At 42.1% G+C, this 15,648-nt stretch overlaps 1 protein-coding gene across 7 annotated transcripts in view; it reads right to left on the reverse strand.

Annotated features, from left to right (window-relative positions):
- The window catches only part of PTPRA (protein tyrosine phosphatase receptor type A), a 166,870-nt gene that overhangs the window by 49,044 nt on the left and 102,178 nt on the right, over positions 1 to 15,648 (reverse strand). For 5 of the 7 annotated variants that reach the window (XM_045885512.3, XM_045885508.3, XM_045885505.3 and 2 more), the window contains 3 exons: positions 15,620 to 15,646; positions 1,494 to 1,578; positions 192 to 265 (listed from right to left, as the gene is read on the reverse strand). In XM_045885512.3, the coding sequence (XP_045741468.1) occupies positions 192 to 265; positions 1,494 to 1,578; positions 15,620 to 15,646 (186 nt within the window). Of the gene's footprint in view, positions 1 to 191; positions 266 to 1,493; positions 1,579 to 6,747; positions 6,875 to 15,619; positions 15,647 to 15,648 lie in introns of those variants that run through there. The other 2 variants (XM_045885511.2, XM_045885507.3) reach the window with 2 other exon arrangements.

Consider the following 15,648-nt stretch of genomic DNA (forward strand, 5'->3'; position numbering starts at 1 on the left):
AGTATACAAGGGGGGAGGTTGGTCAGGTACTCTGGAGACCAAATTGGGGATTCTACCTCATGCACCAGGCCTCCAAGAACTAGGACTGCTTTCTTCAAGTCTTCCCTCTACCCCTTTTAGGATGGGGAAATCCCTAATTTCTTGTTTTTCTTCTCCATGAAGGTTCCCCAGGTCATTGAGGGGTGCCTTACCCACATCCTCAGTGCGGCCATTGGATAAGCGGAAAGAATTGGAATGGCTCCCAGCTTGCTTGTATTTCTTAAACCTAATGAGAAAATGTTCATAGTGAAAAAGTAAGCACAGAGTCAAGGGAGACCAATCACCGGCTTCATATTTCCACATATCAATTCAGCTTCCTAAATCTCCTTTACCAAATAAACATGCTCTTTTACAGACAGGTCCTGCCCATGCTGAGCCAACTCCACTTCATGGTGACCTAGTGCCTCTGGATGTTCCTGCTCATCCTCAGCACACTAGAATCCAACGGAGGTGCCGTAACAGTATATTCTGGCTTGTATGGCTCCTCCGTGTGGCTCCAAGTCCAGGACTCGCTGGAGATGACCACCACACCAGGTGGAGAACAGTCAAGTGGGTAGAATGCAGTGGAGGGGAGGTAAGAATATCCCTATCAAACTAAAATCCTGGTATTTCCCCAGTGCAATCAGAGAGAAGCCCAGAGCTTCAGATGGGTGGGCACAGGTCTGGCTACAAGTCTCCTGCAGAACGGTGGAGACACATCACAAACTGTAGGGGTGTGTAAGGTTCCCCTCTCTTTATCCCTGCAAAAGAACACAGGGAGCAGAGAGCAGCTTAAACCAAAGATAAGGGTGGAGTTAATCCAAATTAGCCAGGGCAGTAACTTCAGCAGGAAGAAGACAAATGCACCTCCCTTTTCTCTCCGCTGGGTTCCCCCCCTTCCTTGCCTTTTCTCCCTGTTTGAGTGTAATATCTAGAGGACCCTGGAGAAAGCCAGAAAGGGGAACTCTGTAATTCACATGGTTCAGTTTAGCACACCAGGCTCAGGGATCCTAGATCCTAGGTTTGTCCCCAACACCTCTCCCTCCGCCAACTAGAAATAGAATAAGTCTCTATTTACCATATCATCTCTAATCGGGTACTGTTGAGGGTTGCTTCAGTAAAGCTAGATCTGAGGGTCTTAAATAACCTATCAGTAATAACACAGACTATATAGCTTTTCCCTCAACCTCAAACTACCTTCCTGGGCTTTAGGTTAAACTGGAATTGGGGAACTGGATTTGGGCAGATGGAAGCAAAGGGGAGGGGCTGGGTCTTGAAGAAAACTATGTAGAGCTTTTAAACCACTTCTATGTAGAATTTTAATCTTAATATCATAAACCATTCCCCTCCATTCACTGTCCTTATCCTACTATCTTCTGGACTGTGTGGGCTTAATGAGACCCTGGGGTATTGAAGCAGAATCCAAGAGAATGCAGAAGCTTTAGCATTCTCACCTTAGCATTTAGCATGCTCACCTTAACATGTACAGAACTATGATAATAAACACGATCACTAGCAGAGAGGACAGGGCCACCATCACTGCAATAATTGGCGTCTCATCTGAAACCGAAGAGAACAAAACATGTCATTACCATTGTGTGCAATGGAGGGCTCAAGTCAGCTGCTCGGGGAAACACCCAGATAAGAAAGAAGGGCTCATTCAATGCTTCTGTAGCTGGCAGGGCATGGATAGAGTGAGAGAACATTTCCCACTGCCACCCCAGGGTCAGTGTGGGTGGAAGGGGAAAAGGTAGGTTGAGCACCTAGGATGATACACCCATCCCATCTCTGACTTATACATTTGTTTACTCTGTCTCCCTGCATTAGATTAAAAACCCTCTGAAGCCAGAGACTTTATTTCCTTCATCGCTATAGAGCCTAAAACAGTGCTTAGCACATAAAAAATACTCAAATATTTGAAAGCATGAACACATCAATCCTGATGGCAAGCTGGGTGTGCAGGGCTAACGATGTACTCTGTCCCAGGCTCAATGGGCTCCATCTAGAGGAAGATGGGAGAGGAAGGAAAAAAGACAATTTTCCTATTGTAAACCCAAATGGTTTCCTGGCACAGAGAATACTGTTCCTGATTAAAGCAAGGAGACAGTATTAGATCCTTAAGCCCTATGTCTCTAAAAATGCTGGGTACTCTTTTCTACCACTTTCAACAGCCACCTTTTACCAGGAAGGAGCCCAACTACAGCAACATCTGGCTTGAAGACAGAACAACTCCTCCCTTCATTCCACAGGGCCTGGCTTCCTAACCACCCAATACTTAGCCTCCTTTCTCATGGCAGCTGACCAGGTGCTGACTCATCCTCCTCCAGGCCCACATCTCCACCATGAACACACACAACCACTCTGAGTCTGTAACCATCTTCACCATTTCCCGTTCTGCTAAAAGGGAGGGCATGTCCCTCCCACGTAAAGGTCAATCCTATCACATATGGTCTGGATTACATTCATTACTGTCACCTCAGTGACTTGTCTTCTTGCCCAGTAACTGTATGCCAGGCTCTGCTCCAGACTCTGGGAACAGGGAAGTGATTAAGCAGACTTGTGGGCCTACATTCTGGGGGAAGGAGCAGCACACTCTTCAGAAACAAGTGAACACACAATTTCAGACAGGGACAAGTGCTACGAAGAAAAGAAGAGTAACGGGATAGAGACTGGTGGGCTGGAGGGGGTTATTTTAGAGTAGTTTGGGAAAGTCGGAAGTGCTTATACTGAGCAGAGGTCTAAATAACGTGAAGATGTAAACCATGCAAAGATCTGGGCAAGGAACTTTCTAGGCACAGGGAACAGCAAGCATAACACCCCTTAGCAGCTTGGCGGGTTCAAGAAATAGCACAACGGCCAGTTTTAGTACAGGATGTGACTGGAGAGGTGGGCAGGAGCCGGAAGACTTGGGGCTTCATAGGCCATGGTTAGCAGTGTGGATTTAATTTTGAATGTGATGAGAAGCACTATGTGACTGGAGGGCTTTGAACAGGGCACAAATATCACTGGATTTACATTCTTTTAAAAGATCAGCTAGCTAAACTGACTCATAAGCAGTAGTCATGAGGTGGGAAGTAATCCAGCAGAATATGGTGTCATAAATATAGCCAAGAAAAGAATTTTTCAAGGAGGGAGTAATCCACTCAATCAGATACTACAACAGATTAAGTAGGTGAGTTTCACAGAGAAGTGAAACTGGATTTGACGAGACAACAGCTATTGGTGACTATTTATATGGTAGAAGTCCTCACCTCAAATAAAGAGTCAGTATCTCACTGTCTTCTCTTTCCATCTTTATTTCACTCCATTTATGCTTCCTCACCAACTACTCAACTGAGACCACTCTTAAGAGTGCAGAGAGAATGAACAGCAACTGGAGGGGGATGTGGGATGGAGAGCTTTTTGTTTTGTTTTTTTAAGAGATGGGAGGTATTATACCATGCTTCTTTGTTTTTTTAAAATTTTATTTATTGACAGAGAGCCCCATGTGGGACTCGATCCCAAGACCTTGGGATCACGACCTGAGCCAAAGGCAGACGCTTAACCGACTGAGCCACCAAGGCGCCCCACCATGCTTCTTTGTTAATGGCAATTTTCAAACACACCCTGGTATGTGGCTCTCATCGGAAAATGAGCATTCAAACTGGCTAACTACTCCCTCTTCTTTGAAGAGCTTTCATCTCTTGGTTTCCACAACAAAGCACGCTTCTGATTTTCTTTCTATCTCTTGGCTGCTCCATCTCATTTTAACCTTGCTAGCTGTTCCTCTTCTAACACCAGGTCTCGAAGTGTCTGACTTCCTTGGGCTCCGTCCCCAACACTCTTCTCTGCACTCTATCTAGCTGATCTGATCAGACAGATGGCTGTAAGCACAAATGATACACTAGCAATTCCCACATTTGCACTGCTTGGTCAGACCTCTCTTCTGAGCCTATATGCCACCCCACTTAAATTTCACAGGCAATGCAAACCTTCTGTGTCTAAAGCCTTCCCCTCACCACTCAGTAGTGAACACTGCCATCCACCCTGCTGCTCAAGGAAGAAATGTGGATACCCCCTTGATTTCCTCTTACTTATCATCTATATCCAACCCAGCTGCAAGTAATATGTTTTAGGGCTGAAACCAATGCCTCCAATTTGTCTGCCTTTTTCCATTCTGTTGCCATCACTGTAGTCTCAATCCCTAGCCTCTCAACTGGATCACTGTAAGCCTGTCTACTGCCAATCCATTCTCCACAAAGCAGGCAGAGTGGTCTCTAAGAAAGCGAACCAGATCATGTTCCTCTCTTGTAAGACCTTTTGGTTTCCCAAGCCTTTAGAATGACCTAGAACATGAGCCTAGAACAACCTCCCCCACAAGCCCCTGCTCACCCTATCTCCTGCTACGCTCTCCCTGCTCACTCCGCTTCAGCCGCTGGCACCCTTCATGCTGAGTTCATTCCTTCTGCAGGCCTTCAAACATGTTATTCCATTCTGCTCTACATAGCCTCCCTCCATTCTTTGCCTGGCCACCTCCTACTCACCTAGTTCTCACTTCAAGTGTTGCTCTTCCTAAAGAGGTCTCTTCTGACTTCCTAAAACTAACTTACGATCCTAAGTTTTAGCTTCCTTAACGCTAAAATGAGTTATGTGAAGATTAAATGAGATCATCCATGTGAAGTTCTTGGCACAGTAAGCAGCACACATTATGTACTCACAGTCAGCATTAGCTGTTATCTTCCTTGTTCTTCTCACAAAACACAGTTATTGCCCTTGATAATGACTCCCACACTTTGTAATTATATATTTATTTGAGTATAGTTGATTAATGAGTGTCCTTCCTTTACACCATAAATTCCACAAGGGCAAGAATTACATATCTGCTTTGTTTCTCACCATATACCTAAAACCCAGACAGAATTTCTCACACATTTGGCACTAAAATACTAGATTAATGATCTATCACTAAATACGTCTTTGTTAAATGCCAATCACAAAGGGGTGTACACCAGGCATTCAAAGAAGGTAATTAGAGACATCTGGCTCAAGATGGGGAATTGAATCCATAATTTTACTTCTTTCTCTTCCCAAAAGTACACTGAAATGCTAGAAGAAATATAAAAATACTAATGAATGAAAAGCATATCTGGAAGGCAACAAAGAGTGGCATTAGTAGACCTGAAACAGGGATTTAAAAAAGACAATGCAGAGGGACTGACTGGACTGCGGCAGAGATCAATCAGAGCCAAAGAGCATCCAGCTGAAACACCTCAAGCTTAGAGTCAGCCAGGCCTGGGGATGAGAGTGGGCACTGGGGTAGCAGGATGGTATTTAACCAAAGGTTTGTCAATGCAGGGCCAGCACATCCACAGGCTGGGTAACAAGCTGTGGTGCCCCATCCAGCCTCAGCTAGGAAAACAGCACCCTATACAGAGTGGAGGATTTGTCAAGAGAGTGCTCCCCCGCCCCCATATAAGTTGTACGCCCCCATAAAAGTTGTGCATATATTTTTAAACTCTGTATTATGGAAAACTTTCAAACTCACATACGTGTAAAGAGAACATTACAATGCATCCCTGTGTATTTACCACTTTACTTCAGGGTTAGCACTTACATGCTTTTCATCTCTATCAGGGTTTCTCAACCTCATGATAATGACATTTTGGGCCAGATAACTGTCCGTTGTAGGGGGCTGTCGCGTGCACTGTAAAATGTTTAACAACAACCTTAGCCTCTACCTACTAGGTGTCAGTAGAAAACCTCAATTGTGATGACCAAGGTCATCTGCAGACATTGCCAAATGTCGTCTGGAGGGAAAACCACCCTGAGTTGAGAACTACTCATCTACGCCCACCCCAATGGATTTTATTTTTTTAAAATTTTGTTTATTTGAGAGATAGTGAATGAGAGAAATCACAAGCCGGGGGGAGAGACAGAAGGAGAGGGAGAAGCAGACTCTCTGCTGAGCAGGGAAGCCGACACAAGGCTCGATCCCAGGACCCGGGGATCATGACTGGAGTTGAAGGCAGACGCTCAACCGACTGAGCCACCCAGGCGCCCCTCCACTGGATTATTTTATTTTATTTTTTTTATTTTTTAAAGATTTTATTTATTTATTTGAGAGAGAGAGAATGAGAGACAGAGAGCACGAGAGGGAAGAGGGTTAGAGGGAGAAGCAGACCCCCCGCTGAGCAGGGAGCCCGATGCGGGACTCGATCCCGGGACTCCAGGATCATGACCTGAGCCGAAGGCAGTTGCTTAACCAACTGAGCCACCCAGGCGCCCCACTGGATTATTTTAAAGCAAAGCTGAGACATATCATTTCAACTGTAATTACTTCAATATGTAACATTAAGAGATAAGGATTCTTAATATAATCACAGTACCATTATCCTATTTATAAAGCAACACTAATTCCTTAATATGATTTAATATTCAGTTGCTGTTTAAATATCCCTGTCTCATAACGGTCTTTTCTGATTTGGTTAGAATTTGCATCCAGAGAGGGTCTTTACATTGCACGTGATTGCTAGGTACACTCAGCCCACAGACAGTTTCCTGGGTCAGCCCTGATGACAGAAAGGACAACGGTGGGGCCTGAGGTAATTCTAGTAGGCCACAAGACATGAATTAAAGGGAAAAAAGAAAGGAAGGCAGCTCCACCTAGAAGATAACAACATCCAACTTCCTAAACCATGACTGAACCCCTAGTTGAAGATGTGTTGTTTCTCCTCCCAAAGGGATACCTACTGTGAGCACATTCTAATCCACTCAATGCTCCAGAGCAAAGCTCAACCGCAGCTTTACAGGTGACCTTCACAAATACCAAGGACAGCAAATGGTAGTCCTGGGAAACAGACATAATATAAGAAATAGAATAAATCTTTAAAAACATATTGCAGGGGCACCTGGGTGGCTCAGTTAGTTAAATGTCTGCCTTTGGCTCAGGTCATGAACCCAGGACCCTGGGATCAAGCCCACAAGCCCCATGTTGGGCTCCCTGCTCAGTGGGGAGTCTGCTTCTCTCTCTCCCTCTATCCCTCCCCCAATTCGTGGGCACGTACACTCTCTCTCAAATACATAAAATTTTTAGAAAAAATTAAAAATAAAATATATCACAATTTGTGCAAGAGGACACTGCATTGACTTTTTTAAAAAGCCAGTACAAAACAGGAGTAATCTCACACCCATCAGGGACTGCTACTATCAAAAAACAAAACAAAACAGGGGCGCCTGGGTGGTTCAGTTGGTTAAGCGACTGCCTTCGGCTCAGGTCATGATCCTGGAGTCCCGGAATCGAGTCCCGCATCGGGCTCCCTGCTCGGCGGGGAGTCTGCTTCTCCCTCTGACCCTCCTCCCTCTCATGCTCTCTGTCTCTCATTCTCTCTCTCTCAAATAAATAAATAAAATCTTAAAAAACAAAACAAAACAAAACCAGAAATAACAGGTGTTGGCCAGGATGTGGAGAAACTAGAACCCTTGTTCACTGTTGGTGGAAATGTAAAAATGGTACAGCTGCTGTGGAAGCAGTATGGTGGTTTCACAAAAAATTAAAACAGAATTACCGTATTATCCAGCAATTCCACTTCTGGGTATATGCCCCAAAATCGAAAGCAGGGTCTCAAAGAGATATATGTACACCCATGTTCCTGGCAACATTAGTCACAGTAGCCAAAATGCAGAAGCAACCAAATGTCTACTGCTGGATGAACAGACAAGCAAAATGTTGTATACACACACAATGGAATATTTTCAGCCTTAAAAAGGGAGGAAATTCTTCTTTTTTTTTTAAAGATTTTATTTATTTATTCATGAGAGACAGAGAGAGAGGCAGAGGTAGAGGGAGAAGCAGGCTCCCCGCAGATCCCAGGACCCCGGGATCATGACCTGAGCCGAAGACAGACGCTTAACTGAATGAGCCTCCCAGGCGTCCCAAAAAGGGAGGAAATTCTAAAACATGCTACAGCATGGATGAACGTTGAAGACCTCATGCAAAGTGAATAAGCCAGTCACACAAGGACAAATACTGTATGATTCCACTTACATGAAGTGCCTAGAGTAGTGAAATTCATAGAGTCAGAAAGAAGTATGGGGGTTGCCAGGGGCTGGCAGGAGGGAGGAACGGGGAGTTACGGTTTAATGGGTATGGAGCTTCAATTTTACAAGATGAAAAGAATTATGGAGATGGATGGTAGAGACGACTGCACAACAATGTCAATGAACTCAATGCCAGTGAACAGTACACTTAGAAATGGTTAAAACAGTAAATTTTGTTATGTGAATTTTACCACAATAAAAAAAATTGGGGAAAAAAGGAGCAATCTGGGAATTGCTAAAACTAAAACATGAAACTAGAAACTAAAAGATGATTGGGGGAGAAACAATCTCAATAGAAACGCTGAAAAGGAGAAAAGATGAAACAGAAAAACAAATTAGTAATGTGAAAGACCAAATCACGAAAGTTCCCAGAACACAGAGCAGTAAGAGTGAGATGGAAAGTGTAACAGTGAAGAGATAAGCTAGATTGTTTCTAAGAGTTCTAATAGCTGTTCAAATACTAGATTTAGGAATTCCCAAAGAGGAAAACAGTAAGGAAGGAGGGAAAGAAATTATACGAGAAACTTTTCTTAGCAAGCCAAAACTGACCATCAAGTTTGAATGGCAATACTGAAAAAGGAGCTTTACCTAGATACATCCTGATAAAGGCTTGAAATCAACTAACCAACCAGAAGCCACCCTTAAAAACTTCTAGCAGAAGAAAAAAGGCTCCCTACAGAGAAACAAGAATCAGATTTATGTATGACCGCACATCTAAAATACCACCACCAAAGTCAATAATGCCACTGTCTACCAAGTTCTTAAGAAGGACTCTGAACCTGGAGTTATTCATCTAGCCAAATTTTCATTTGAGCATGAGGTCAAAAGAAAGTCATTCTGGCTTCAGGGTCAGACAAACCTAAGAGTTCAAAACTCTACTATCCTACTTCGTAGTAGTAAGACAATCTTCTGGAAACCTTGAGGAATGCCTTATGAAATGCAAATATATTATCACTCTCCACCTCTTACGGTTAGTGGATGATTTAAAAGAAGCAATATTGGGGCGCCTGGGTCGGTTAAGCGTCTGCCTTCAGCTCAGGTCATGATCTCAGCATCCTGGGATAGAGCCCTGCATTGGGCTCCTGCTCAGTGGGGAGCCTGCTTCTCCCTCTGCCCCTCCCCCTGCTTGTGCTCTCTCTCTGTGTCAAATAAATAAAATCTTAAAAAAAAAAAAAAAAAAAGGCAGCAGCAGCAACATTTGAAAAGTGTCTGATATCAAAGGAAAAGATTTGGCTTTGGCATCCAGAAACTCACACACTAGCAGAAAACCTCAGTCCAGATTTTAGGATCAGGAAGGTCCCTTTGTCTTGAAAACAGGGAAAGTACAACCCAAATGTAGCCCACTGCCAGCTTGTATAAATAAAATTTTATTGGAGTAGAGCTGCTTGCATTCATTTACTTACTGCCCATGACTGCTTTTGCACTACAAACGTAGGGCTGAATAGATGTGACAGAGATAATATGATTGCAAAACTGAAATTCTTTATTATCTGGTCCTTGATAGAAAAAGTCTGCTGAACCCTGATCTAGAATGTTATTACCACCTCTGCTCTTAAACGATTCTAGGCCAAATATCACCTTTTGTGGGTAATTGCTCATTTCTTATACTTCCATAACACTACATACCTAATCTGCTACAACACTAATCCCCCGAATTAAAGTCACCGATTATATGCCCATTAAATTACAAATTTCTGGAAGGCATGCATTCAAGATCACACCCAGATATTCCTGCACTCAATATTTATTGTTTCATTCAATAAATATTTATTGAGTGACTTATTGTGCCAGGCAGGTCTTGAGGGTACAGTAGGGAATAAATCAAAATTCCTTACCCTTATGAAGCTTATATTCTAGTAGACGAGAAAGAACAACAGGTAGTGATGAGTGCTATGAAGAAAAATAAGGCAGGGTAAAAGAGGAAATGCGGGAGGTGTTCTGTGATGTAAGATGGGGTGGTCAGAACAAGTCCTGAATGAATGAATGGATGGAATAAGTAAAGCAAGAACAGTGCAGTATTGTTTATGACCAACAGTAGTAGAGCTGACAACTATAAGCAATATGACAAGAGTCAGCTCGCCAGGTAACTTAGAAATAAAAATTAGTTAATATTTTAGCACTTATATAGCAGACACAGAGCAAAGCACCATACACATATCATTCAATTATCTTAAGAACCCTAAGATAGATATCATTATTAACCCTGTTCTATGGGTGAGGAAACTGAGCACAGAGATTAACTTGCCCATACTACAAAGCTGCAAATCGAAAGCAAAACCACAAAGTTACACTATTCTCCAGATTCTTCATAAACTACAGGACCAACACTTTAACTCTTCCAAGCTTTCAGGCCAGAACAGCCCTCTGTCATAGAAGTAAGATTTTACCTTTGACATCTGAATTATATCCATGTTTCTGATACGGTTAAGGACAATACAGATAGTAAAGATGTCCCCAGGCCTCTGTGAGGGAAAGAGACTCACATCTATTACGAAAACAGGAGAGAACTTGCAACAACAGCTCCCTCTGTCAAATTTTGGACTTGGAGATAGGCTCAGGATCAAGTCACTCTCTTAGGGTACCTCCCTAACTGGACAGAATCATCTCATCTCTCAGGCTTGTCCTGGTCTAGGTCTTCTGGAGGTGGCCTTACATGATGCAGGTGTAGGCAAGGCAAACACACTGGTCTGTCTATTCCTTGCCCAACCCCCACCTCCCCTCTAGCAAAATGACATTCTAGCAAAATGTCACTTCCTAGACTCAGGGTATGGGGTAGCATTTCAAAAATACTAAAATGGTGTTCTGGGACAACAGATGTCTTACTTGCTATATTCTTTTTGCAAGAAAACAAACGGTCATGTTATTCTAAGGGCTCACATGTAGACAGGTGAGTCACCTAAAGACTCAGACCACCTTGGTCAACTACAAAAATAATCACTGAAGTAAAAGCCATATTCCTTTAACCTCAATTCCTTTAGATTTATGTATGACCGCACATCTAAAATACCACCACCGAAGTCAATAATGCCACTGTCTACCAAGTTCTTAAGAAGGACTCTGAACCTGGAGTTATTCATCTAGCCAAATTTTCATTTGAGCATGAGGTCAAAAGAAAGCCATTCTGGCTTCAGGGTCAAAAGTGTAGCAGACACAGCAGACACGAGACAATTTAGAGATTTTCCTGTGTAAGAAAATGCTATTGAATGATCTTGATATATATATTGAGGCTGGTCTCTACACTTTTCAATATCAGTATTCATCAACTCTCAACAGCAGAGTTGTAATGTTTTAAGTGCTTTCTACTGGCTTTAAAAATAGCAAAAAATCATCAGGTTGCCTCAAGAGCCCAAACCACTGGGCTGAGCCCAATCTTGTCTTGGGCCAAATTATCATTCAGAAACTAATTTCTATTGCCCACCTATCTTCCCTAAGGCCTCTGGAGTTATTCTAAAACAAAAATCTGACCATGTCACTTCTTCCTTCCCCTCACCAGGAGACACGCTAGCCCTTGAGCTCACACCACCAGCAGGTCCATTGTGCTGAGGCTAGCTCTGGCCACTCCCCCCACCTCATGCGCCTCAACTGTGCACAGTTCCTCAAATACTTGACTTGCTCTTTCATGGCTCATTGCTTTCACCCTACCTGGCGCATCCTCATTTTCCTCAGTCACTATATTAATTTAAACTGCCCAAAGTTCACCCCCACGCCTCCTTCTAGGAATGAGTCTTTTACACTCTCTTGCAGCACTTTGTGTGGTATAGCCAAATAACATGTAGCTGAGTGGACTTTGATGCTTACTGTTCACAGGTTTCTTCCATGAGACAGGGAATATTTTTTTTCTTTCTGGAATCCTTAGCATCTAACGGGTACTGAATGAATATATAATTAAAGGTACTTAGGGAAAGCCATGGAGTTCACAATAATAATGTCATTTACTATGATGATAAAAAAATACTTCTTTAGAAAGCCGGGGGAGCAGGTGATCTGATGTGAGAGCTGAGCAACCTCAACAAGCCTCTGGGGTTCAACAGAATGCTTATCGTGTCTGCTTCTAGAACTCTGTAGTTCAAGGACTCCTTCTTCACAAATGTTTAGAGGATACTATTCCAGACTTAAAAAAACAAAAAAAAAAAAAACAAAAACCAGGACGCCTGGGTGGCTCAGTAGGTTAAGCATCTGCCTTTGGCTCAGATCATGATCTCAGGGTCCTGGGATTGAGCCCTGTGTCAGGCTCCCTGCTCGGTGGGAAGCCTGCTTCTCCCTCTAACTCTGCCTGTTCATGCTCTCTCTTGCTCACTCTCTCTCTCTCTAATACATACATAAAATCTTAAAAAAAAAAAAAAGGTACAGGCCAGGAGAATAGCTAAATGTCTACAGTCACAGTAGTACTGTTGCAAGATGACCCTGCCTTGGGAGCTGCCTTACACACAGCCTCCAGGAGGCTGACCAGTGCCCCTGTGTCCGTGAGTCCCGACTGACTGGCTGAGATTCCTGACCTCCTTAGTCTCCCATCAACAATAACAGTAACAGAACGGTGGGATGGTAGGAGTGGCAATGTCAAAGCCAGCACTTGCTGAGCAACTGCTATGTGCTGACCCAGCAGTAGGCCAAGCACTTTATATGTGTTACTCCTTTCTCCAAAACAACCCTATGACGGAAACTGTGTTCCTATCCAATTTTGCAAATGGTGAAGAGGCACAGGGAAGTCAGATATCTACCCCACACTGCTGGTTAGTGGTAAGAGTCAACTCACAAACCCAGATGGTCTAGCCCCAGAGTCCACGGCTTGCTTTTAACCACTGCATACACACCTTCTCCAAATATTCCACTATGCCACTCACTCCCCAGCCTCAATATATATATCAAGATCATTCAACAGCATTTTCTTACACAGGAAAATCTCTAAACAGATGAATGAGAGTATGCATCACTATCCTGCTCAAACTTCATGAGAACAGTAAGTAGATGTTACAGATTCCCCTTCAAGACCAAAGAACCCATTCCCCTAGCTGCTGGGAGGGTTAGTGGCTAACAGTTCTCAGCAAGTCCTTTCCCAGGAACTGCCCTTGGCCTAAGAGAGTAGCCTGGCCCAGGGGAAAGCCCCTGTCCCCCCCATTCCAGCTCCAGAGCTTGCTGCAGGATTGACTGAGGGCTTCGCTGCCTTTGCTCTGACCACATGGCATCTCTCATCCTCTCTGCTCAATACTACTGCCTTCGGTGCTTCGCAGGTGCTATGGAGAGAGAAAGTACTCTCCAGTAAGCCTGCTATCTCAGAGTCTGCTCTCTCTAGAACAAAACTAGTAAAACCGAGATGTAAAATTAGTGAAAACTAAACAACAATGGGAGAGTGCACTCATGACCACTGACTTCATGGGGAAGAGGCACTCAGGAGATAATGACAGAACTGGATTTAATGCATTACTATATATTACACAAATCACCCGAAATTAACACCAGTAGAAATGCTTTAAAAGAAAAGCAGGTTACAAAAGGAAAAGTACTGTTGTGATTCCACTTAAATTAGGTAGCTAAGATAGACAAATTTATAGAGACAGGAAATAGAATAGTGGTTACCAGGGGCTGGGAGAAGGGAGAAATGGGGGGTCACTGTTTAATGTTTAGAGTTTTAGTCTGGGATGATAAAAACGTTCTGGAGGTGGATGGTGGTGATAGCTGCACAACAATGTCTTAATTTCACTGAACTATACAGTTAAAACGGAAAATTTCATATGATGTATATTTTACAATTAGAAAAAAAGCTAGTTCTACTGAATAATGTGGGATATATTTAAAAAATAATACACATGAGAAAATAACCAGTTTATTAGACCTCAAGAGAAAGGAAGCAAAGTTCCCTGCCTCCCTTCATCTCTTTTTATTCCTTTCTGTTTTGACAATTAAAACACCAGCCATTGCTATTCAAAAGCATCCCAGAGACCAGTGCAGAAAAACTTACAAGTTAATTCATCTGCATAAGACCTACTTTGCTTGGCAAACCCATTATGATGCAAATATTTTAAAATAATTTGCCTCATTTCTCAGAAAGCATTTGGTTTTAAAATAATGTGATATCAAAATTTACAGAAATACTTCTAAAGGTTTGCTCTGGTAAAAATGTCATTGCATTTGGGGCTTTAGATATTGCTGAGAATATGTACATCTCTTTATTTTCCTGTTTGGTCAAAAGCAATTATACAAATTTTTTTTAACTTAAAAAGGATATATGCTAATACATATTAATAATATGTCACAATTAGCAATATTCTATATAATTAAGGTAATTTCATTTCTTTTTAATCACAATACTGGAACTACTCAAATCCATGTTAGTTAACCAGGTAAAAAAGGAATAATATTGGGGCAAGAAAAGGCTGAATATTAAGAGAATACACATTATGTAGAGGAAGAAAGCAGAGATTGTATGTTTAATCTTAAAGCTATACCATTTTGACTTTTGACTTTAAGATTGGTTAAAAGAGGAGTTTTAGAGAGCAAATATAAGTTATCTATTGCAATATAAATCTATTAAGTCTACATTTGTAGTGAGAATCTAGTAAGCAAATGTGAATAGCAAAGACACTACTTGATAGAATCTAGTTCCTGAGTTTAAGAAAGTGAGAGCTGGAAAATCACAAGAAATCTGTGCACAGTATAACACCTCACTAATACAGTGGCAGATGGACAACACATAAAGGATTATAGTATCTACTTTTCTGATTCAAATGCTCCCTTACTTAGTGGGAATTCATTTAAGCCTTCAAATGTTTTATTAATTATGCAGGAAAAACTGTGCATGGTTAAATAGTGGAGTAAGAATAAAAAGCCCCAGAAAGCTCATTTAATAAAATAAGAAATCACAAGAGAAAAATTGGTTCATGGATTAACATTTCCCAAACTCAAATGCAATGATTATTTCTTAGACTTTTGGGTGATCTCTTTCTCTTACACCCTCTAATGATAGCCCTACTATTGTCCTAAGCAAAATGAGCCAGAACACGTAAGTACCCACGCATTCTGTTCTCTGGTGACCAGGGATTTGGCAGTCCTACTTAGACCACTGACACAGCATCTCCAGCCATAGGGACTTTACACTAGAGAGGTGAAAACCCATAAAATCCATATAAAATGACAAAGGGTCGACACTTTTTAGACTAGGGAAAACAACACAAAAAGCTAGGATGTTTACAGGCAATTATTGACTAGACATCAGGAATTAACTATGGTGTAGCAATTATGGCTTAATATCAACAAAGGATGATATTAGCAAAGTGACATGATAAAGTGAGATACAGCTGTTTTATTACTTGTTAAAAGACGTCATAACTGTTAGAATCCATAATCTATATTTAAAAACATAGTGAATATTTGTTTCTGTTACTCTTCTCTACAAGGTTAATATGGAAACAACTTAAGGGAAAGTAAACACACAACCATACAGATGCACAAGGTTACCACAGACTGTGAGCAAACATGATGAATATTGTACATTATAAAGGGGACAACAGACATAAGGTGAGTGGCTCACCTCTTCTGTCCTTCGAGTCAGAATTACCT

The sequence above is a fragment of the Mirounga angustirostris genome, unplaced genomic scaffold (genome assembly GCF_029215605.1).
Source record: "Mirounga angustirostris isolate CCGP_5_RB_7025 unplaced genomic scaffold, mMirAng1.0.hap1 SCAF_10, whole genome shotgun sequence".
Classification (NCBI taxonomy): Eukaryota; Metazoa; Chordata; class Mammalia; order Carnivora; family Phocidae; genus Mirounga; species Mirounga angustirostris.